Source organism: Brienomyrus brachyistius, chromosome 23, assembly GCF_023856365.1.
Source record: "Brienomyrus brachyistius isolate T26 chromosome 23, BBRACH_0.4, whole genome shotgun sequence".
Lineage (NCBI taxonomy): Eukaryota > Metazoa > Chordata > Actinopteri > Osteoglossiformes > Mormyridae > Brienomyrus > Brienomyrus brachyistius.
The window spans coordinates 22,282,599-22,307,111 of NC_064555.1; the positions used below are offsets into that span (position 1 = coordinate 22,282,599).

General features: G+C 41.7%; 2 protein-coding genes across 4 annotated transcripts; both read right to left on the reverse strand.

Moving 5' to 3' along the window:
• Window positions 1–450: 450 nt before the first annotated feature.
• On the reverse strand, window positions 451–9,437 carry adnp2b (ADNP homeobox 2b). 3 transcript variants are annotated; one of them, XM_048993198.1, is made up of 4 exons: window positions 9,227–9,437; window positions 6,848–6,965; window positions 6,144–6,236; window positions 451–5,438 (listed from the first exon to the last, which is right to left on the reverse strand). In XM_048993198.1, exons 2-4 carry the CDS (start codon window positions 6,953–6,955, stop codon window positions 2,724–2,726), a joined length of 2,916 nt encoding a protein of 971 aa, XP_048849155.1. In that variant the 5' UTR covers window positions 6,956–6,965; window positions 9,227–9,437; the 3' UTR covers window positions 451–2,723. The 3 variants fall into 3 exon arrangements, with proteins under 3 accessions (XP_048849155.1, XP_048849156.1, XP_048849157.1); XM_048993199.1 differs by having other exon boundaries at window positions 9,180–9,437; XM_048993200.1 differs by lacking the exon at window positions 9,227–9,437 and adding an exon at window positions 7,348–9,151.
• An 11,269-nt stretch (window positions 9,438–20,706) lies between these two features.
• nutf2l (nuclear transport factor 2, like) lies at window positions 20,707–24,426 on the reverse strand. Its single transcript, XM_048993220.1, has 4 exons — window positions 24,173–24,426; window positions 23,908–23,979; window positions 23,119–23,217; window positions 20,707–20,991 (listed from the first exon to the last, which is right to left on the reverse strand). The coding sequence occupies exons 1-4, from the start codon at window positions 24,269–24,271 to the stop codon at window positions 20,875–20,877; spliced, it is 387 nt and encodes a 128-aa protein (XP_048849177.1). The 5' UTR covers window positions 24,272–24,426; the 3' UTR covers window positions 20,707–20,874.
• Window positions 24,427–24,513: the final 87 nt, after the last annotated feature.

Here is a 24,513-nt window from a genome sequence, read left to right on the forward strand (position 1 = left end):
CCCTAGAAAAATCATGAATTGTAAGTGTTCTTGGTAATGTTATGTTTTTTTCTCATATTTTAGGTTGCATGGATGTGCACACAACACTACTTATTTAGCTCATAAACTTTTCAGCGTTTTGCTTGCTGGTGTGTGGATCCGTGCTGTGGCAGTTCTACATAAATAATTTAAAGAACTTTCTAGCCTTTCTATAATACCAAATATTAAAGGCTTAGAAAATAGAAGCAGGAGGTACCCCGTCTTTTAATGTGAATACATTTGAATGCTATAAAATTGTAAACGTAACTTGGCAATACCATGACAGTTTGCAGACAGCATAGTTTATACTTCTTGCAACACGGGTTTCCCCAGTTTCCTTTAAATACAACCAAACTAAAAGTCCAATAAGATTGAGTCCTGCCGCTCACAGCTCCAGATGTTCAGATAACACAAATAAATCTTTGAACGTGATTCATTCTAATCAGAAGTCCTTTAATCATTCCACAAATTTAACAAGCCTTTATTCCACATTTTACCAGTCTGTATACTGACAAAAGTGAACTGTATAAAACTGACAGAAAAGGGGGAAGTGGAAATGCGACATGAACGGCTGTGTTACCAACAAGACAATGTTACGATCAAGCAGCTTGTGGGCAAGGCATTTATTTGTGAAATCAAATATTTCTTCCTGCTTAAAGGAAATAAAAATCAGACATGTGTCAACCTTCAAATATGCTTTGGAGAATACAATTAAAATAATTTAACAAGCAAATATGTACGAGCAGTCAAAGACAGTGATGCAAAGACATGCGACCGCCAATTATAAGTGGATCGTCTTACATAGGACACTTACAACCGAAGACTCATCTCTTCTCACACAGGATTGTTTAAACACCTTTACAGATGTCCGTTCTATGGTTGAACCCTGTGACAGCTTATGTGTGTTAGGGTTTGTTCAAAACTGATGCAGATTTACCACTGATCTTATTTGAACTCGGTGAATCACTTCAGAAATTCAATTTTAAACGAGGGCTAATGCTTAAAACATTAGCAGATCAGGCTAACTGTAGTGAGATGGATTATCCAATTTCCTCCAGAAATCAAGATGTAAATTAGGCAGTTGTATGAAGTCCCATGTCATTCATCTTAAAAATATTCTCTGGACTTGTGAGATTAACCGATCAGTCCTGTCGAGTAGGTGCACATGAATATAGCAACTCAAAAGACTAAATGGTAACTGAAAATAAATCAAAGCTGAACATTTGTGCCACCCTGTCAGGTTTCAAAAACCGCAACAGATTTCCTTATACAATAAAAAGCATAAGTACGTAGTTACAAAAATGGCAGAGCACCCGTACTCCAACCACTAGGGGGCACTACTGCAGTCTGATCCATTATTTATGTACAAATATAAAACTTAAGATATCTGTATGAACACGAACTATAAAAAGGATATCGACAATGTTTACCAACCATCTTCATGAACCCAATTCTAATTTCTCCATCATGGTTCTTTGCAAATATAAATAAGCATTATGACATGTACAGTGCACCAGACTCCCCCTTTGATAACAATCCGACAGAAAGACAAGAAGACGGACAGAGGCTGGAGTATAGCTGAGCAGCACCCTAATCGCTTGACAATTTTTGGTCAAAAGATACCGAGAAGAGAGAGAGAGAGAGAGAGAGAGAGAGAGGCACATGTTTCAGGATTTAAAATAAGAAACTTCTGCCATATTAAGCTTTTTGCTTTGTTGGATGACGGGGAATAATTTAACTTGTAAATCAAGCTCATAGTGGGAAAAGTGCAAATTCCACAAACCCCTACCCAGTCATTGTAGAAAACGACAACAGCGGAGGGGAAAGATGCTGATATCCATCACCACAATGCCACTATCATTTAACATGTATTTAAATATACATATTACTTTATAAAAGGAAATAAGTTTCCAAAGCACAAAGTGAGTCTTCAGAAATGTACAATTTACAACGAGCACCACTGATAGTGATATGAGAATTAAACGCAACATTGGTGCCTTTGCTGTTCAGCTGGTGACACAGAGACCTGCATTTGCCAAACACATGGGACACCCTACAAATACAGGGTGGGGGGGGGAGAAGAGATGCTCACCTATCACACAGGAAACGTGCACCGCGTGAAACCTTTAAGGTGTGAGATTAGTGACGTCTTCCGTCACAGGTAAATAATTTTTGCCACTGTCACTATCTAGCAATACTTTAACGGATCTGCAAAGTTTGTGCTTTACTTTTTAAAAATTTTGGTTAAGCCACCAGAAGGAAGCAGGAAGAAAATAAATATATGGGTTTAATTGTCGGTAATAAGATTAAATACGAAAAAAAAAACCTCACATGTAAAACATAAAAATGTGTTATACCAACTCGCATTAGTTGGGAAAATAGGAATACACTGGCCAACTCAGGTTCTTATTTCGTAAACAAGGTACATTTCGACTAATGAGTCGTTTCAGAATTATTGCTGAAAAAACAAAAGCCAACTCAGAATCAAATTTTGAATATACAAGACAGATGCAGAAATGAAGGATTACAGCATGTTACATTTGCATTTCCCCCTGTGATTTTTTCCACAGTTCTAAACTGCTAATATACTTCACATCTGATAGGAAACATTGCCACATATTTTATAGAAAAGTGATATCTATATACTATACACATTTATTTTATTTTTTTTCCATTTTTTAAACAAACAGTCAGCTAGTACCTATTTAAGCAGCAGTTTTCTCTGAAACGGCTTCCGGAATGAGAAGGTCGTGCTTCACCTTCTTCAGTTCAGCCATGTTGAAGCCCAGCAGAATCGCCACTCGGCTTTTCCGGATCGCCTTCATGCACCTGGCACGCTTGCTGCCGAAGTGCCAGGCAACGTCGCCCTTGTGTAACCAGAGGCGACTGGCCAGGGTCTCGGCCTCCTGCCGGCTCAGGTAAGGTTTCCGATTGAAGTATTCGGTGAGGAAATCTTTCCGCTCATCAAAGGAATGCCTCTCGACTCCTGTAGGGTCCAGGGCGAGAGGCAGAGAGAGATCGGGCTGCACCGCGTTCCTCGGTGGTTCTACTCGCTGCCTCTTGGCCGCCCTCGCATCCCGCTCTCTCCTGTTGGCCTCCATCGCCTCCCTGATGGCCATCTCCAGCCTAAGTTTGTTCTGCCTGTCAGACTCCTTCTCTGGAGACTGCTGAGCTGGAGTTACTGTAGAGCCCCGTGGCCGGGTGACCAGAGGGAGTCTCTGGTCAGTCTTGTTTACAGTCAGCGACGTCTGATTTTTGGGGTCTGGGTTTATCAGCCGTTCTACGTCTTTGGCGGTCTTGGGTGCACACCTGCAGCGCTGGACGTGGATGGAGATGGCCTTGGGCGTGGTCTTCCCTGTGTATACCCCACTGCAGTAAATACACTTGAAAGCAGGGGTCTTCAGGATGGCATGGATGGTGGGCATTATGCAGTGTTTCAATTTCAGATGCTCATGGTAAGCATCTTCACTTCGAAGTTTCTCGGAGCAGAACGGACAGTCAGTGCTGGTGGTTTTCACGACCGACCGGCACACTGGCTGCACAGATGCCGGGAACATCTTCAGGAAGATCAGATCTAGCGACCCTGTGACGAGAGCCAAGTTCAGCTCGTGGTCACCAAGCAGCTCTTTAGGGGCGGTCGTGTTTATGTCGAAATAGGGAAAGAGGAGATTGCCGTGGTCATCAGTGTAGAGCCGATACTCCCGCCTCATGAAGTCACAACTCGCCTTCTGTGATGGGGTGTGCTCAGTGTTGGTATGTTCTATTAGCTGCTTTATGGAGTAGAACATGCCGGGGCAGTACAAACAGTTCAAGCCGTGGAGCAGGTGTTCAAAGAGACCTTTCTCCGACAGCAGGATTTTGCACATCAGGCATTTGATCGTCTTATCTGGCATCTTCTTTAAGAAGGGTGCGCGGGCGGCTAATCCTTGCAACTTGCTTTTGGATGATGCCTTGTGAGCCACCTCTATGTGCACCTGATAGACATTGGAAGGGAAAAGCTCGTTACAAATCGGACACGTGATCCACTTCTTGGCTTCTTTGGAAGCAGGAGGGGAAATGAGATTGGATTCGGCGATTTTGTCTGGTGGTGGGAGGACGGTGGGATTACCTGCCACCGCGGGTACAGCTCCTTTGGCGATTGTCTGAATGTTACCAGACTGGACTGGCATGGTGACCTGCAGGGGTGCCAGGGTGTAGGTGGGCAAGCCGTTGACTTTGTTGCCAGTAGGGATGAGGTGGCTGAGGAGAGACTGGGACGTAAGCATGGTGCCCCTGGGGGGAGGCTGGTTCAGGGGGAGCCTCTGGGTCACCAGGAGTGGCGGAGGCCCTGGTGCTCGCAATCCTATGCTCCCCTGGACGTTGACTTGGACACCTGGGGGTAACAGGACCTGTCTAGATTGCGGTTGCGCAGGTACCCCCACAGCGATAGGTAGAGGCTTGGGGGCGTTCTGCGATATAGTCGAAAGGGACGCACCCACTGAATTTACAGCCAGAGAGCTGGCCAGACCCACTGTGGTGGGTAGCGTGGCCACAATGCCCCTCGTTGGCTGAACGTTCTGGTGAGCGGCCATCACCGAACCAGGTCGCAGCAACCCTTTGGCCTCTGCGCTGGCCAGCTGCACCAGAGCAGAGGCCTGGGCCGGTAGAAAGGCCTGGTTCGTCCCTGGAGCACATACAAGAGTAGTCGTGTTTTGATGAGTCCCATGTAGTATCGTGCCGCTCAGGGTCGCACTGGTGATCGGGCCTGCGTCGGACCGCTGAAGAGCCAAAGTCTTCACAGGCTGATGGTCGTTTTTCGCATGGACCAGAGAAGTCCTGTAGACAGGCTGCTGCATAGCCTTAGGTGCTAAACTGGGCAGCAGTTTCTTCGCGCTCTTAGGGTGTTCATACACCAAGGTGGAAATGTGCACATCCAGCTCTTTGTGCTTATCAGAGGACAGTATGTGGTAGATTAGATGTTCTGAGCTCTCAGCACAGAGCAGACACACCTTGCAGTAAAACTTAGAGCCCTTGGGACTGCTGCCGTTTTGCTCGCGCTCCGTCCGCTGTCCAAAGTAACGGTCCAGTAGCGAGACGTAATGATTCACTAAGATGTGCTTCTTCATGCAATACAGCAGGGAATCCTGATAAGCACATCTTCGACATGTGTACCGGTCCACGTTGCCGGCACCTGTGACCATAGGTGTCGACGTGGATGCTGGGCCATGCATGACGGACTTCGCTGAAGTGCCATGGAAGATTCTCAAGTGCCTGGCGAGGACCTTCGGATGCCCGACGAAGGCGCATACAGGGCAGTTGGCAAGTTGGCCTAGGTTCAGCGCTCTTGCATGCCATCGCTGGATATGGTTCCGGTAGCCGTTCCAGGTCCGCGCAGAGAAGCGGCAGAGGTTGCAGCACAGGGCCTGACTGCGATAGCGCCACTGAAAGGAGGGGAGGAGAAACAACAACTATTTCACTTCCAGCCTTATGCATGATCTGTAGGTAAAGAGCAACGTGACCAAAAATAACACAGTCAAACCAATTTTACATTTCACGATAATGCTAAAACACACCACAAATTAGACTGCCTGAACGCGTGTATAGATTAAAGAAGTATACACAGTACTGCCTAAGACTTTTGCAACAACCAAAACTCTCACAAAATACTATAACATACTATACAAAATAATAATGTAATTCAGCAACTAATACACACAACAATGGTTTGTCAGTTTTAAGTATCCCATCCATCCAGTACAGAGTCCCGGGAAGCATAGCGCAAACATCTAGGGAACATCCACTGACACCAGTTCATCAGTGACCCTCACACTATTTGCAATTTAGAAAAGTCAATTTGCATCTTTACTGTATCTTTCTGGACCGCGGGATAAAATACTCGTACCCAGAAAATACCCACAACATAGGGAGAACGTGCAAACTGCACCGACCCGCAGATCCAGAACACGAGGCTACAATATTCAAGAGGTATGATATGTTATTGGAAGTGATCGCACGCCTGAGTGAATGATGGATGACAGGGAAACTGTGAGGTAAACAGACCACGCGACATATTTCTCCTTAAGCATAATCTATGCAGAGATCGTTTCCTGCGTCCTTTTTGCCGAGTACGCTATGCGCAAACATACCTTTTTCCGGCGCTTTCCGTTAAAGCCGTCTGTGAAATCCACCCACTCAGTGTCGTGGAAAGATTTATCATTAGTGTCAGAGTTCTGAAGCTCCTGCCACAAGAGGGGAGAGAGGAGAGACACTGAGCTTTCGCAACAACTCATCTGACAACAAAGAAAATGCAATCAAGTGAAATGTGAGTGATTATTTCCCAATGAAAACAATGCGAGATGCACAATATTTTCCATTCAGTCTCCATAAAACAAATCCCATTAAGAAAACTCCCCCGTTAAAACCCAGTGTGGCACACAGCTGTGCCTCAGTAACAGACGGTATGATTGGCACGTCGCTGTGCTTCAGCAACATACGGCATGATTGGCTGATGTTCAGGTCACTGCCTCTGAAGCACATTAAGTGTAATTAAGCCACACAACTGCTCCCATTCCAGAGAGAATCTACCTAAAACCTTGACTGAATGGTCAAGATGTAAGTATAGATAATGTGCCAGACAGCTCTCAGATGGTTAGTTTGGACAAGGCAAAAATTGTTAAAATACTGAACAAGGAAGTGCAGCAACTCAATCTCTGATAAGTCAAAATCCCATATGAATTTCACTAGGGAGAGATGCAAAACATCTTAACAGACAACACTTTAACTGGCATATTACCTCAATGCATGTGACTTCAATATAAATGTAAATGAATGCAGGAGGGAAAGCACTTACCTCCAGTAAGACTTTACAGCTGTCAAGTCCAATATTATACAGAATATTTTTTACTGATTTCCTTGGCTTTCTTATTCTTTCCAAATTTTCCACAGGGAGCTGATACATCTTTTATTGCCTATAACAAAAACAGACAACAATTAACCTTTTTTTTAAATAAAATTAAAAAAAAAAACTTTGACACACTAAGCAGAAAGCTGTATATACTGCATTAGTCGTCAGTACTGTAATTCCTATTTGCATTCCCAGAGCCCACAATAATTAATGAACCTAGAAACCATGACACCAGTTTCGGGGCTAAAATTCAGTCAATCTCAAAAATCTGTCAACAGTCAAAAGATAACCATGGAATTTTTCTGAATTCATTCAGTCATTTTATATATGACTGCAAACTCTGCATTAACCTGCTTTATTGGCTTGTGCAAACAGAATTGAATTTCAGATCCTGAGATATTTTAATTGGTGGATTAACAATTAAAATACACATTGATGTAACTTACAGCAATGTTCAAAGAAGTCAACTGAGTTTGTTCCTCTATAGCAATTAACGCTTCTCACAAACTGGAACATCAGTGCTCAGAGTAAAAAGTACAAGATTTTATTCATCACAGTACTTTCTGAATCGTCTAAACACCTGAACTTCATTATTAATTATAGGCTAGCCAATTTAAAGCCAGATAAACTCTAATGGCTTCTGTGATTTACTATCAACATAGGAAATGAAACAATTACTCCTCCCAGCAGCCCAAACCAATCAGAAGGCACTACAGCCAGATGGCATCAACTGATTGGACAGCGTTCATACCAATCAAAGGCAGCTTCATGCTCTGACAGATGGGGAGAATGCAGCAAGGCCTTATTACACCCACACCTCAAAGTCTGCTGTTTGGATGCCTTTTTTATAAGATAACTTTCCTTTTTAAGTGCTTTACCCACAACATTATGCTTCACTGTAAAAATATGCGTCAAAACTGGTACAAGCAATTGACCTAAAATTAAATGTTGTACAAAACATACTGCATGACATTGTTGAATTTACTTAAAATCAACAAGGGGGGGATCAAAACGTGTAAAAAAATTAAATTATAAAAAAACACACCTAGAATTCATCATGTTGGATGATTTTGCACTACGCATTTCATTTCAGAGGATTTCCAAAGCAATTCACAGCAGAGAACAGGGTTACAATTTATGTGGACTTGCTGGGATTTGAACCTATAATCTTTGTATATTAAATATATGAACACCTTCATTTTCCAAACAAATACAGTTCAGATTGTACAGTGTAACAACATAATTTATCAGGCATACCACAAACCAGTGAACAATGATTCTGATCACAAAAATAAAAATGCACATGAAGTCTATGATGAGACTGGCAAAATACTGTCTACCTATATAGCATACTCAGACCTCACATGATCAAATCTTGAGTGTTAACATTCCAGCACTCTGGACAGATCTCTCATCACCCCCCAAAAATGTAAATGTGTCCAATGGAAACAGATATTAACTTGTATCCCTCACTCATACCTCGACCGTTACTTCCAAGGGCTTGGAGGCAAAGTCGCTTCCTAAAAATGCTCGACATTTAAGCCTACGGTTTCCAAAACTTCGTGCATTGTGCCAAAGTGGCTATATAATTGTTTGTTTTCCTACGTTATACTGCACACATTTGCACTTACAAGTGCAAAGTCAGAGTTTTGTGTTGGCTACAGGCATCTCGAAAATAATTTGGTAAGTGTCAAATAACGTCAAAAGCTGTATAAATGCACTGCTGAGTGCTTGTCATCCTGATCATATAGCTAAAGCGCAAACATAAAATATTGCACTTAGGCAGACATGTTAACTCTTGCCGCAGGAGACTAATTACAGTTAAGATGCTGTGATTTTGAAACTCAGTCTTTCTTGGCTCTGGTTGGGAGTTTCGAGAAAAAAAGTCTCTATTTAAAATATGCATCGCAAGTATGTTTCATCCACAAACTCTGCGTTCGCCCAGTGCGCACAAATTTGGTGAGTGCAAGTAAAGTTTAACAGCTTACTACTTTGTACCACAAGAAAGTCAAAATATAAAAGGGATCTACAAACTCAGTGTACTATTTCATACTGAAGAAGGGAGGGAAAAAAGGCATGGAACATTGTATATAAACTGGCGAGCCTGGATGCTAACACACAGCCACGGATTTGCAGTAACAACTGTGAACGCCAGATAGCTGCTGTATGTGAGTAGCCTGCCGGCTACCTGCGCCGAGGGGCCGGCCTCGGTGTGCCAGAGGTCTGCCTTAGCGCCCCATTCCTGCAGCTAGTTGGCCAGCCGAACGGGCGGCGTTACCTCGCGCGCGCGGGCAGCGCTCGCGCTCGCTCACGGTCTATTCTCACCAATCCACGAGCGCCTCTTCGCCGGTGTCAGCGTAGGACGGGCTCAAACCGTTGTACGCACCGAGCCCTCGTGCTCCCCCAAAACGACGCGCCGTCGCCGATGATAGTAAAAACTGCACAATTATCAAGCTTCAGTTGCTCCTATTTTTTTTTTTTTATTATGCTGCATCACCCTTCCCTTGAAAGGAAAAATGGCGCTCGCGATAACCAGGAAATGACGTCTGGCCACTAATTTGCATATTGAGAAGCTGACCAATAATATAAGGGCTACTCGGTTACTGAATAAAGTTGGGAATTTCATTTAATCTCATCAAAGGGCTTATTAATACAATTCCGTTTACTTCCAGTGACCCGCTTGCCACCTTGATTGACTTGTTAATTACTGTCAATTGAGCCAATCTCCTGTGGTTGGATGAAGTAATGTTGGGTGGGCGTGTCTAAAGGGAAACCTAGATCTGAAGGTGTCACGTGGTCTATGTCAAGCCAAGCATTTTTGGTAACTGGGGCAGGTGGGAGGGTCAGGAAGCATTTTGTGATGACATCATATCTTGCCATTTCTTATTAGCCAATGATAAAGCAATATAGGGGGAGCTACTGAGCTAGCTAGTTTTTCGAATTCTTTGGATAAAATATTAAGATCTATGTTTAAGGGTATTGGGGCTACTTCATTATTTGATCACCATGAATATATTATGTTCAAATTATAATTACGATTACATATAGCATTTTATATTAGTTATAAGTAGCTAAATGCACATATTAGATATTTACGCTACACCCAAGGTATAATGTCATACATGCATTCTTACACAAACTGCAGTATAACATATAAAGTTCAATTTGACCTTGGTGCTTTCAATATGATTTACGGGACACAAATTTAGAACATTTCAACGTATACCGCTGTTCTGTGAACAAAATCATGACACTAGAGGATTTCTCTTCAAAAGGCTCCTCTGGCATAAAACAGGATGTCCAAAAATCTAAATTTATTTGCCATGTGCTCAAGTGTCGGTACGTTGGAGTGCTTCTTTTTACATTTCCTGTCTAGCTCTGCTTTGACACATACGCATATATACAGTTGTGAGTGAGGCTTGGGGTTGGAGCACAGTGCTCAAGGGCCCAACTGACATGTGACTTTCCGGTGACTTTCCGATCACAGACACAGAGTCCTAACCTGATAAGCCACACCCCCCATATATATATATATATATATGTATGTGTGTGTATATATTCATGCTTATTCAAGCTTTATCTGTTTACACCATTTCACTGTTTAACAACAAGCAATCCGTCTTTGGTACAAATGTTTAGAGGGTTTAGTGTGAAAGGCAAGCATTTTTATTTATATATAATATAAATATATATTATATATGGATCATATATGATTTAATGTGTCAACGGAAATAGCTTCAAAAGTGATTACAGCATATACCAAACATGAACAAATTACACTGGCAAAAAAGCAACAGTGGTCTTAAGTTAAAGTTCAATGGCAGGGATAGAGAGGCACTTAACAAAAGGGCTGCCAAAGGTATGGCCTTTGAAATCAGCACCAAATCAGCACCTCCATAGCCCAGTCTGTCAAAATTTGTCTTGAATTTCATAGGTTACACAGCAGGGCTGCTGCTGAAGGCCAGCGCAGAAATACATAAACCCCGCTGAGGAAAGGAAAATGTGACGCTGTCCAATGAGTCATCTTTCACAGATTTACTGAAACTATTGGTTACAAGATTCAGAACACCTCCATTTTTCCAGTCTTATTGACATTTTAGCTGTTCAAGTCCAGTGAACGACCTGAAATGGTACAAAGATAAGCCGTAAACTGCCAGAGATTTAACAAAAGGTTTAGGTCACCCAAAACTGAAAAATAATGTACATTTCAGACTGGAAAGGCCCTTACAGGAAACAAGTAATATGTCACCAACTTAGAACTTTTCTGCATCACTCCAATAAAGGCCCTGGAGCAAGAGGAGCTTCTAACAAAGCAAGAACCTATTTACAGACCAGAAGTGCAATATAAGACATTCAGTCATACTTTACATTAACTGCTTTCATAATCTATACAATTCATAGAACATTCAGTGCATCTTCATAAGGCATTCGGAGAACATTCATAAGCAGCATGTAAGTATACCTTAACATCCTAATAAAACTTAACGGCTTTAATTTACGTTAATAACATTAAATTAAGTTCAATTAAATTATCATATAATGTGTCAGTGAGCACAGTTTCCTACGCAAGTGATTCCCAGCCCTGTCCTCAGGGACTCCTATACAGCAAATATGTGAACTATCCAATGGGTCCCAGAGGACTGGGTTGGGAAGCATTGTCCTACACCATCGAAAGGTACTTGGAGAAAACTGGAGGAAACTCTGACAGGAGGACTTGCACAGAAAGACTGTCACCCTGATTAAAAAGGGCTACCACACCGTTTTACAATGGCAATCAAATACCCTCAGGTCTAAATATAGTTGGTTCATCCTACAGCAATATGGTGACCCAAAAATATCTCCAGACTATGTCAGAACCAGCTTAGAAGAAAAGAAGGTGGCACTGGGCATCAAATAATGGGACACATATGGATGGAACCCCATCAAGTTGGATTGAGATGAACCGGACAGAATGGTGAAGTCTGACATTATGCTATTCAGCAGGGGTAAAATTAGCCACAACCCTGCCCACCCAGTTGGGAAAAAATTACCTCCAGCACCCCAAACCCCCTCCCCCCCATTCCGGTATTTCCCGATAAAGTATACCTCCCTCTCCCCCTCCTGGGTGTCTGTCATCCACCTGAAATCAATGTGCCTTAGGTGGGATGGCTGGATATTTGATATTTATTGTATAAATAATGTGCCACAATTGCGTTTGGCTCTTTATATTTGCGAAAGGTGTCAGCTTTGATGAGTCAAAAATTTAGATAAAATTCTGTTAAAAAAACGACTCCGTGATTCATTTTATTAAGACGTTAAACTGTGTACATTTTAATAAAAATTGGGAAAATGTAGGTGTTCTAAAGGGGGGCGTTTACTACAGATGAAATTGACAGAATCAATACCATTTTAGCAAGACGATGTATTATGAGCCACCATCGCTGTAATGATCGCCGTTTATCTGCACCACCTGTGCCAGGTCCCCAAGGCGAACTCATTCGTTTGTTCTCATCTCACACACTGTCCACGATTGGCTGACATAAGTGTGACAGTACGGGGTTGGTCAGCAGGTACTGATTACGCGTATAGTCAGCATGCTTTATGCTGCACCGCGCGTATCTTTAAATAGTGCATGTCACTACAGGATCCGAGCTAACCGTGTGATTGCGTCACGCATGCGCTGCCGATCTCAGTGAACCGCAAAATATTGAAGCATCAAACTATTCAAGTAATAAATGGCTTTAGACCATCTGCCAAACCTGCACCCTAAACGATTATAGAAAATTTAACTCATCTCATGTATTTCCGTACATTTTCATAAAATGGCTGATTACCTTTGTCTGTATTGACACTGGGAAATCCCCTCATTTGCTTTTGTATTTGGCCCTCACTGTTGCTGCACATGTGACTCAATTCTACAGTTGACTCAGATCATGCAGTGACTCCATAAACTGATATACAGTAGAATCTGCTTACAGCAATCACGCTTGTCTTGGTGAAATTGATTATCGTTATAATCGACCCCCCCCCCCCCTTTTACTTCATGTCTCAGGCAGATTACCATGCAACTAATATTTCTATCTTTATTAGCCTACATGGATATAAGGTAGGGGGCGGCATGGTGGTGCAGTGGTTAGCACTGTCGCCTCACACCTCTGGGACCCGGGTTCGAGTCCCCGCCTGGGTCACATGTGTGTGGAGTTTGCATGTTCTCCCCATGTCGTTGTGGGGTTTCCTCCGGGTACTCCGGTTTCCCCCCACAGTCCAAAAACATGCTGAGGCTAATTGGAGTTGCTGAATTGCCCGTAGGTGTGCATGTGTGAGTGAATGGTGTGTGAGTGTGCCCTGCGATGGGCTGGCCCCCCATCCTGGGTTGTTCCCTGCCTCGTGCCCATTGATTCCGGGATAGGCTCCGGACCCCCCGCGACCCAATAGGATAAGCGGTTTGGAAAATGGATGGATGGATGGATATAAGGTAATTGAACGGACAACGTCGCTATTTACAAAATTTAATTGACTGATTCAAAATACAATACAGCTGTTTCAAACGTTTTTCAAATGCGCTGTAATACTGTAGCACCGGTGTTCTGTCGAATAGAGCTACTTAGTCGGGTTAGGCTACCGTAGTGCAAATCGATAGCCCTAACCCTTACACTAACCCTAACGCCCCAAAAAACCCTAAAACATAACCCCTAAACGGTGGAACTGCACATGCGCAAAAAGGCTCGATAGTAAGTCTTGATAGGTAGCTCAACTTGTTAGAACAACTGCAGCATCTGCCTGTCCCGCATGCCTCGTGAGTTCCTGTATATGGTGTCACGTCACGGGCAATGACAGAGGGAACAACCATACATAAAGTTAACAACCATACAGGCAGTGCAAAGGAAACAGACCACGATGGGTCAAAACGGGGTAGGGAGGATTAGGCAGAAACACTAGGTATTGCACACTCCGAGGAGCACAACAGATAGTGAAATCAATAACCGGAGAGCACAGGACTAGAGGCAATCATACACCACTAATGAGGGAGCAGAGGAGGGGCAGCTGGAGCGAGTCACATGAATGTTGAAACCAAAGGTTAGACAAATTAGTAACTAGGGAGAGAACGAGAGGGGCAGGGATGCAAGGCGTGACATATATCTCCTGTTTGTATTTTTTAGTGTAGGTACCTGTGCTGTGTGGCCGGTTGTCACGTGTGCGTTTAACTGTGGTTGTACTCGGTTCTTGCCCGATCCTCGTGTCTGGGCCATTGTGTAATTACCCGCCTTACCGTCTTTAGTGTAACTGACCCCGTGTTTCCCTGTCATTCATGGCTTTCGTGTTATTGTTGGTTCTTGTGCTCCCTTTAATAAGGGGAAGCGTTAAGAACGACTGTCCGCCTCGTCGTTTTCATTCGCTGCTGCGATTCCTTGGTCTGATCAGCTTCGATGCTGTACAATATTGTACATAAAATATAGCTTATTGTAGTTTCGCCGTTACATCTTAGAGGCTTGTTTTTGGCAGTTTATCAAAAGCTTCGATGAGTTTATATTTGTCTTTCAAAGAAAATGACTTTTTCCCGTCTTGTTTTCTGTGCAAACATTAGCCTCAGGTAGTTAGGCGAAAGCAGACAGGCTACCGCAAGACAAAGTATGCTTATCAAAGTGAAGTGAAAAAAATTAGCGTAGTTTTAATTTTTCCGTATGTTGTCATGTATAAAAAGACCCAAATGAACACTGTAAGCGACCTACTAAATTACTATAAGTGAATTATTTAAACAGTATTTGTATAGGAATTACTCTGCCCCGAGTTTTTTGATTAATATAATCAGTTGATCAGTATATAACTGCGATCACTAAGCGGGTTCCACTGTATGTATTTGTGCATTTTCAGGGAACGTTCCCAGAACTTTAGCCAATTTTATACATTATTTCCACGTTTTACATTTTAACTAAGAATCTGTGACTATCGGCCCTATAACTTAATTACTTAAACATCATTTTAATGCAATTGATGTTGAAAATAGTTTTCTAATATAATATTATTTTATTATACTGCGAACACGCCATCCATCCTCGAATCCATGACCTTTAAAGCGTAAAGCCATGGCGCTACCCGCTGCTTTACTAATCCCTTTATTTGTATTTACATAATCTTAGTTGTTGTTGTAGTTGTAGTACTGGGGAGTATTTTCCGCACGTCGCTTAATCATCCAAGATCAGAAGCCCCATCTCGGATAAGTTAATGGCGGTGAAACTCGTCGTTATGTCAGTTTTTCAAACGCACCAAATGAGTTGATTAGTCTAGCTAGATCCAATCATCCTAGATGATTGCGCGCGCCCGCGCTGCTTGAAAAGCCTTAATATTTTGAATCTAGAAAACTTGATCGGCAAGTCTCTCATTGGTTTCCACACAATGATAAAAAAAACAAGGCGCATTTTCACGCAATCCGAGCAGGACCTTTTATTAGAGGGGTATGATGAATTCAAAGATTTAATATGTACTAAGGGAAACACATCAAAAGCGGCCCAACCGGAAAAGACGGCCGGCAAGAAGTGTCCGACAAATTAAATATGAAAGTAGTTTCCAAAACACTCGTATATCAAAGCGAATTTTCCCATTAGAAATAATAGAAACTCAGATTATTCGTTCCACAACCCAAAAATATTCATATAAAAATATAAATTAAAAAGTATATAAAACTAATTAACCCGCACTTTACATTTGAAAAGAATCGTGGATGGTGTGAGGGAGACGAGAGAGAGGAGAATGCGACGCTCAGTAGACAAAGTGTATATGTAATACTCGTATTGCAAGACCTCACTTGTTCAAGGTAAAATTTATGAAATTTTTTTGCTCGTCTTGTAAAACACTTGCAAACCAAGTTACTCGCAATCCGAGGTTTGAATGCATATTATTTTTCCATTGTAGTTGAATTGATATATTTTTTTTGCACTGTGTGAACAAGTCTGTATTTATATTATTGTGAAAAAAGTGTTGTGACCTTGTTTGGAATAATTACAATGTGCAAGTTGTTATTTTGCACACTTTGTAACATTTACCTTTTAAGTAAATGTTTGAAATAAAAATAGTTTGTCTGAATATACAATTGGAACAATTGTATATGCACCTTATATATATCGTATCTTGACACTCTACAAGACATTGTGCCAAAGAAGCTGAATCAATGACAGAACCGCAACCATGATAATAATAATAATAATAATAATGTATTGCAGTTTTTAAAGCATGGTCCTTAAAAGCCAATGCAATTAGACCGTGAAAAGGTATATGCACACGTCACAGGAATTTTTATATCAATTCACATTTACATAAATTTAGGAAAATAAGTAACATCCCTACAATACTAAACGTGTTCCTCCTGTCAAGGAATGCAACCTGAGGTGAGACAAAATAAACAAGCCGGTGGCTATGCTGTGATTTTGCAGTGACTGGTGGGTTGTGCTCTCTTCTGTATGTCTTGCCCGGCTCGTCTGATCCTCGTGTGTGCCACACCCCCTGATTATCCACGCGTGCTTCACCGATCTTGCCCAGGTGTGTCCCATTATTTTCGGCCAGTCTCGTCTATTTCAGTCCACGTCTTGCCCTGGTTTTGGTCTGTCATTGACGTTGTGTAACTTTATGTTAAGTTTCCTTGTCGCTGTTTCCCAGGTCTCCCCAATAAATCCCCAGTTTTCCCCGTCCTTTGCCTGCCTGCTTCGTCCTTCCCTACCTCCTGCCTGCCAACCTGCCCGCCTTCACCCGTGGTACACAACACTGTGCTCCATTGGCTGTAAAGCCCCCTTCCTTTGACTTCTCCAGGCTCCAACAACTATTTAATTCTCCCAGTCTGCAAAGGCTGGAGGTGTATATGCCTCAGACTTGTGTTCACGGAGACCCAGTTGGCGACCCGCCAGGCCGAAACACGGTCCAGTCCCACCATCCGGAAATGGCCGTCTATCTGCTGGAGTCAAATGGGTTGGATATTTCTGCACTTAGTTCAGTTCACTGCCATTTAAATAAAAAATTAATGATTAATTTCTATTCGCTTTAAGTCTCTTTACCATTTATTGCTGCTTCACACAGTTCGAGTCTTATTTTCTTTCACATCAAATGTGAAATTAATCTATTTGTCGGTACATTTTTTCTACTTAAAGCTAATAATGCTTGGGCAATATCTAATTTTTCATAACATAATACCGCTCTGATATTATACCACTGTATTTTTCCATGGTACGTTGAAAGGAAATGCTATTCTGGTATTTTTTAATCTTACAGATAAAGATAAGATAGATAAGAATCTTTATTGTTACTGTCACTTGGCAATGAAATTGAGAAAATGTAGGTAACTCAATGTGAGGCACAAGAGTGATAAAAGCATATTATGAAATGCAAAAATTAGCAGTTCTCTTTTGAGTTTAAGGCCATGAACTGTTCTTAGGTGGCTTGTCCTGATTTTCATTGTTCTGGATCTCTTGCCTGACTGCAAAACCTGAAAGAGACAGTGACCAGAATGTGATGAATCCTGTGAAATGTCCATAGCCTTTTTTTCTGGCATTGGGAGGTGTAGATATGTTCCAGGGTGGGGAGAGGGCAGCCAGTTGTTTTCTCCGCTGCACTGATGACCCCGTGGAGAGCTTTCACATCTGAGGAAGTGCAGCTGCCGTACCACACGCAGAGTCCGTACGTAAGTACGCTCTCGATGTAACGGTGGTAAAAGGCAAAGAGCAGATTTTTGGGGTGACTGTTTATTCTGAGAATTCTCAGAAAATACAGTCTGTGCTGCACCTTTTTCAGCAGCTCCTTAATGTTAGCACTCCAGGTCAGGTCATCCTCCAACTCAATACCCAGGAACCTGAACACCAGGACCCTCTCCACAAATGCCCCGGCGATGGCGAGTGGCTGAATGTCAGTTTAATTTTTCCTGAAATCAATAACCAATAAATCAATAAGCTCCTTTGTTTTTGTGGTGTTGATGGGCAATTTGTTGACTCTGCACCACTCTGACAGCCGCTCCACCTCGTCCCTGTATGCCAGCTCACTCTCCTTGCCCAAGATGAGTCCGATCACCGTCGTATCATCTGCAAACCTAATGATCTTGTTGTTGAGGTGTGTGAGGACACTCATGTGTGTAGAGGGCGTAGAGGAGTGGGCTGAGCACACAGCCCTGCGGCGACCCAGTGTTCAGACTGAGAGCAGTAGTGGTGTGGAAACCCAGTCTGACCCTCTGGGAGCGACCTGACAGAAAGTCCTGTATCCAACTGCAGGTGAGTGACGGAAGTCATAAAGTCTGCCAGTTTGGACGCCTATCGTTGGTGTTGGTGTTACACCCCGAGCTGAAATCCACAAAAAGCAGTCTGGCATAGCTCCCCTACTGCTCCACATGGGTCAGGCCAGCATGAAGGGCTTGATATAGTTTTTCCATCCTCTGTGGATCGCTTTGCCTTGTAAGCAAATTGGAAATATATGCCGAGTGGGGGACAGGGGTCCCACGATAAAATTTATCAAGAGTTTTGGTTGCCCTAAGAATTTTGTATGGTTTCTACTTGTGAGATGGATACATGGTTTACGCACTGGAAACCAGTTAAATCAACATTATCCAATCATACCCTATTGCAAATTCGTCTCTTCCTGACATTTTCATCTTGTTTCATTCATTGACGAAAGTGTCAATGGCGTCATAGATACATTTTTTATTATTGTCCTGTTTTCTTAAGTGAAAAATCCTTGATGCAAATTTTTATCACGGTTCTTGTCAACAAAAATTATCACTGGTCATAAGGGTGGGTGATCCGTAAGGGCACGTGCAGCCATTTTGTGGGATGGTTACCCTGCATGGTTCTACAAAGGCCAGAGAATATGAGGCCATTTTACTGGAACATGTCTACCCTACGGGACAGACGCTGTTCCATCGTGATGTTCCCATACACACTGCTAAACAAATTCAAGAATGGTTTCATTAACACCAGTACGAAGGCAAGCACTTTCCAGGCCATTCCCACTCATCCGACATAAACATCCTTGAACCTTCTTAGGAAGCGCAGAGTGTGAAGTATCTCCATCTCATTGAGCTCTCAAAGAAGTGTAGGCTTCCCTTTGTGAAGAACGATCCAATACCCCATTACACAGTTTGAGAGCTGCTTTACAGTTTTCCAAGAAAAATTGACACTTTTCCGAAGGAAAAGCATTCTTATTATATTCTCGATATTGTGACATCCAAAATGCCTGAGATAATCAAATATACTTGTTATTAATGATAATACCCAATAATACATTAATTCCAGTCTTCGAACACAAAGTCATTTTGATTCTCACTACAATACAAATATTATTATACATTACATTGTCATTAGTGTACATTATTACACAATGACAAAGTTGACTTTGAAACTTGCAGGCAACTTTTTTTTTTACAGAAAGTGCAGGCAGTTAATATCGTTCCTTTCACAGCTAGTTTATATTTAATGCAGAGGTGGAAAGTTCAGGTTCAGGGAGTACAAATCTAGACCAAGATTTTGTTTCAACCAACCAGCTGAATATATGGAGTGACATTGACACTGTACTCAACTGTTTGCTTGAAACAAAATTTTGATCTGGATTTGTACTTTCTAAACCTTAACTTTCTACTTCTGTTTTAAAGTGAGAGAGGGAATCTGCACTCTGACCAGGCCAAAACATTAGACTGATGGACTTGGTGTAAAGCCACTTCTGGGTGGTCTCTGCAGCATGGGCAGGAATATTGTCTTGGAAAAATAACTCCAATTATGGAAAATACATACTTTGCTGTACACACAGCTGAAAAAGCTCCCCACATCATGATAGCTTTTCCTCTAAGCTTAACTATAGTTGAGATGTATTTAACTGAAACCAAGATTTATCACTCCACAAAACTCCTAAAACCACTCTGCACCAAACTATCCATACTCTACCAAAAACTGCATCTGCCCTTGATAATTTTTCCCCCTCAGACAGTAGTGGCTCAACATGCAAACACAAATCCAGCAAGAGACAATATTTTTGTGATTATCCTTCTAGAAAGTGTCTTTTGTTTGAGGTTTTGAATTCTTCTCACACTTTATCTGGCTTTTTTCAATTGTTCAGGACCATGAATTTCAGATGGTGGTTATCCCTTCTAGCAACATCTCCTGTTGGTCTAAGCATTGACCTATACTCAACTGACAGAGAAGCATTTGCAGCATTTTTCATGCCAGTTCACTTAAGTTTACTAACAAATAATATTATGAGGCTCTCATAATACTGTGTGCAGTACGTCTTAACATTACGCCATCGGCACTGGTCAAGAGTACATTTATGGAAGCATCTCTGTGATCCATGTATTTTTTTACTTCAAAATGTACTTGTTTTGCTTGTGACGCATGTCTTTGCCAACACAACATTTCAAAATTGAACACTCTTTCTGTCCTGTTTCTTCATCATCCCACTTTTATATTCACGGAGTCACAGAAAACTCCACATTCTGAACAACTGATCTTTTTTTTTTTATTTTGTCCTTAGTTTTCTGTTGTCCCGCCCCCCCCAGGTCCTTCATTAAAGCCCTGACGGTTGCCAGTTAGCACCACATTTGACTGCAGGATCCTATATTGTTGATGATTCTACTAATGAGGCAAAAGCTGGCTATAGCCTATAATGCCTTCAGCTCCAAATGGACAGCAAAATATCATTATATCTACTTGGAAAGTTAAAAACAAGTGACATGGAAGACTGATGGATACATCCTGATAAAAATGCAAATGGTGTCATTAAGTCACCATTAGACAGCCAGTTGGCTTTCAAAACAGCAGACTTAAGACAACAAACTCTAGAAACAAACAACACATACAAGCACATAAAATCCCATTTCTAGAGTCTCGATAATGGTTTTAATCATAAGTGCTGAATAATAAACAGATACAAAACCAAGGTCTGACATGAAATGCCTAATGGCGATGAGATGAGAAGAGATTTTAAACAGCCAGAACAATTAACTGTATAAAGGAGAAAATGCTTAACTGACACTACTGTCCAAAGTTATGAAGAGCTAACCGGAACACATCATTGGTGCAGACCCATTTGTTGTCGATATTCTTCAGCAGAAACATCTGGTGAAAGCCCATCACAGGGTCCTCATCTGCCTGAAGATATGAAGCAGACAAAAGCTTAACAGTAATTATAGTTCCATGCAATTTAATCCACAGGGAAATAATGACCTAAGACCAGGGTTGGAAATTAAGCATGTCCACTCACCTAATATACAATGCAATACATACACAGGCAGAAACCAACCAATCATTGCAGGCTGCGCACTCAGTCACGCATACAGTCAATTTAGGCATTCCAGCTCAGTGAAGTTGCAAGTTTTTAGACAGTGGAAGGAAACCAGAGGATCTGCAGAAAAGCCATGGCTGCACAGGATGAACAAGCAGACTCCCCACACACACACACACACACACACACACACACACACACACACACACACACACACACACACACACACACACAGGCGGTGTGCAATAACAGCTTGCACACTTTGTGCAATGTTAATATATACATGCAAGCATCACATTCCATGAACTATGATAGCCTGCTAGCTGAATGAATGGTTTCATTTCAACATAAAAAAAAGACTCAAGTTTCTGCATGCCCTCTCCAAGACAATCACAATCATTCTCGTTCTTATTGCTGGACTCACTCATAGATGGTGCAGCGCGTTCGTGAGAAAAACAAACGAGGGAAGGAGAGGAAAGCGAACAAGAACTGGTCATGAAAATACAGCAGTCGTGAAATGCAGTCCTACTCAAAACAATACATTGACAAAAAAATTATCATATGAATGTGCCGTGTTATGTAAGATTATGTGGCTAAGAACCAGGGCCAACCTTTGTTTTTGTAGGAATAATTTTGACATGCATAAATTATACAATGTAAATTGAAAAACTAAATCATAGTCAAAGTGATGATAGACCGGCTAGGCTACTCCAGGATGCTAAACGGCACATATCATTGGCTAATCTCGCATTACTGGAGTCCATCAAACCTGAATATCTCCTTTTAAGACGTATTTGTATTGCAGTTGTGCTGTGGTGATATTCAAGTCCTGCTTTGTAATACTAACAGATATTTGGCCCATACTGTCAAGTAACTGAGAAGGAAAATATTAACTGACAGTTCTAGTATGTTTATTATGAGAACTTGCCCAGTTAGCAGCTAGTAAGTTTAGTTTCAGAAGTTTCACCCCTGCTTACTGCTCATACGAGCTGGGCTGGGTATTGGCACAGATGCGTTTGATTCAGCTGAGATTGAATCAAATTGTTAGCTTGTGAATCAGATTTGATTCAATAAGAATGAGATATGAAATTCTATATAATAACTGTACATAATTGGACAGACATTAAAAAAGCTCTTAACGGAAGACAAATTCACAAATGCAGTCACAGGAAACAAAATTGTGAAAACCACTAAAGATAGGCCAAAGACTTGTATACCAAAATCTTTATATATCTCCAGACTATTAGTTGCATAAATCTTCTCCTGTGTTATTCATGTTGAAGAAAAAAAAAACAGATAAACAATACTCATAGCTGACAGCAGGTCACATAAATAATATCAGTTTTCTCATTTGCTTTCATTTCATTTTACTTATTCTGCTTATATACAAAATGTTATTTTGCGTTTCCGTTAGCAGTGTACTGAGTATGACTGATGAGAGAAGAGAGCCCTACTTTGACCCGACCTGACTTGCTTGCATTCACGTACTACAGCCCTCCATAACCGTGACTGCAATACCTTTGCCTTTAGGTGAAAAAGAAAGTAGCGCCACCTATATGGTAAGAGGATTAAAGTGAAATTCAGTGAAAATATTTTTTAAATCTCGGAGGGGGGAAAGCAAAAATTAACTAGATTGATCTTGAGATTTTGTGAATCGATATTGAAGCATCAAAGCGAGGATCGTGATTAATCATAAAATCGATATTTGGCATTTTTAATCAAAGGTATCCACACTGAATGTCGCTATATATCTAAAATGTAACATAATTCATATGTGATGCAATGCAGCTATATCTGACTAAATGGTATATTAACATATATTACATACAGAAACAAGACATGCATATTTCAAGTTTTACAACAAGACATTCATCAAAATATTAAACGTTAAATGCAGGGTGCTAAACTCTGATTACTTGTTTGATTGGATACTTCAGGAAACCCTCTTTATGAAGAAAACCCAGGAAGCAAAATGTAGATTGTAGATAAAATACCTTCAGCTGCCCTACAACCATGCTGAGGACACAGCTGTCAGGGGTAGGCTGGTGGTCTTGCGCTGTGATGCTGTGTTCAATGGTCTTGAATGGGAGACTCTGAAAATGGTTAGAATCTCCCATAAGTTTGGCATTTCCCTCCTACTCTGGTAAACACTCCCACACAATCAGCCTTTAAGCTGGCCGTGTACTTCCGATGGAATCGACATTGTTCTAGCAATACGACTTCGCATGACATGTAATCACAGCAGTAATCACCATTTCAGTGCGCTACCTGCGCAGGATCACGAGGCGAGTTCTCATTTGTTATGATCCCACCCGCTGTCCATGATTGGCTGACATGAGACGCCACGGGGTTGGTCAGCAGGACTGATTATACAGGTACCGGCATGCTTTGCATCGCACTTTAAATATTGTAAATTAATATGCGTATTTCTGCTAATAGTAAATGTCACATCTGTGTACTGTTTCTGGTGGAATGTATGTGTTTCATTGGCATACAACTGAGAATGTCGTTTAAATTGCCGGGTTCCCTGTCTGATCCGCTGCTAGTATTAACTCAATATCGGTTGTTAATAAAGCAATTTCAATTTTAAAAGTTTCACCACTAAACTCAGTGAACTGTGGGAGGCACAAACTGAAGCCTGACTGGAACTGACACTAATGTAAGTGAGGGAAAAGCGGATCTTCATCGACTAATGTCTGAAATGTATTTTCAACGCATTCGCGCATGCGCAAGAAATACAACGTTCGCCAGAGAACTATTTGAATCCATCCATGATTACTTACACTGAGTTTTGTCATTATCGCAGCCTTGCCTTGAAATCCCTGTGCTTCCCACGTCAGACACGAAGAATCAGTCTGTAGAAAACAAAATACAACGGCTCGTTTACAGATCCCAAAGCGTTTTAGAAATCAGTATTAAGGTCACACTGTGATGGGTAACACGTGGATCACATATGAAGCTAAAAAGCAACTGAAATTAATTCACGGTAAAGAAACTATACTCCTCTTTGGCTTTATAGCGATCGATAAATAAAATATGGGTTCTTACATATATATCAGCAAGGTTGGCGCGATTCGTGTCGAATTGTAGGTAGTAATGCTGCACAAAACTCGTCCCTATTTGTTCCCACACTGGTTTCTCCGCCATATCTTCAGAAGAGTCTAACCTAACACATAAAAAGAAGCAGGAATAATCAGACTATGAGAATTTTATCCTGAATAAGACGAAGAACCAGCTTATAGATGAAAGTGTCTTCTACTCGTCGACCGCGCGCTGCCCAGGAACAAAAAGTATCCGCCAATAGCGGTACAGGAGACAGGACTCCCAGCAAGCGATTGGCTCAGGCCGCCCTATGACGGATATGGAGGGCGAGACCCGCACATCATGGC

Coding starts and splice junctions, on each gene's coding strand:
- nutf2l (XM_048993220.1), bottom strand. CDS start 24,271: ATGGCGGAGAAACCAGTGTGGGAACAAATAGGGACGAGTTTTGTGCAG. Junction 23,980..24,172: donor CCAACCTTGCTGATATATAT/GTAAGAACCCAT, acceptor TGTTTTCTACAG/ACTGATTCTTCGTGTCTGAC. Junction 23,218..23,907: donor CGATAATGACAAAACTCAGT/GTAAGTAATCAT, acceptor AACCATTTTCAG/AGTCTCCCATTCAAGACCAT.
- adnp2b (XM_048993198.1), bottom strand. CDS start 6,955: ATGTATCAGCTCCCTGTGGAAAATTTGGAAAGAATAAGAAAGCCAAGG. Junction 6,237..6,847: donor GCTGTAAAGTCTTACTGGAG/GTAAGTGCTTTC, acceptor CTCTTGTGGCAG/GAGCTTCAGAACTCTGACAC. Junction 5,439..6,143: donor ACGGAAAGCGCCGGAAAAAG/GTATGTTTGCGC, acceptor CCCTCCTTTCAG/TGGCGCTATCGCAGTCAGGC.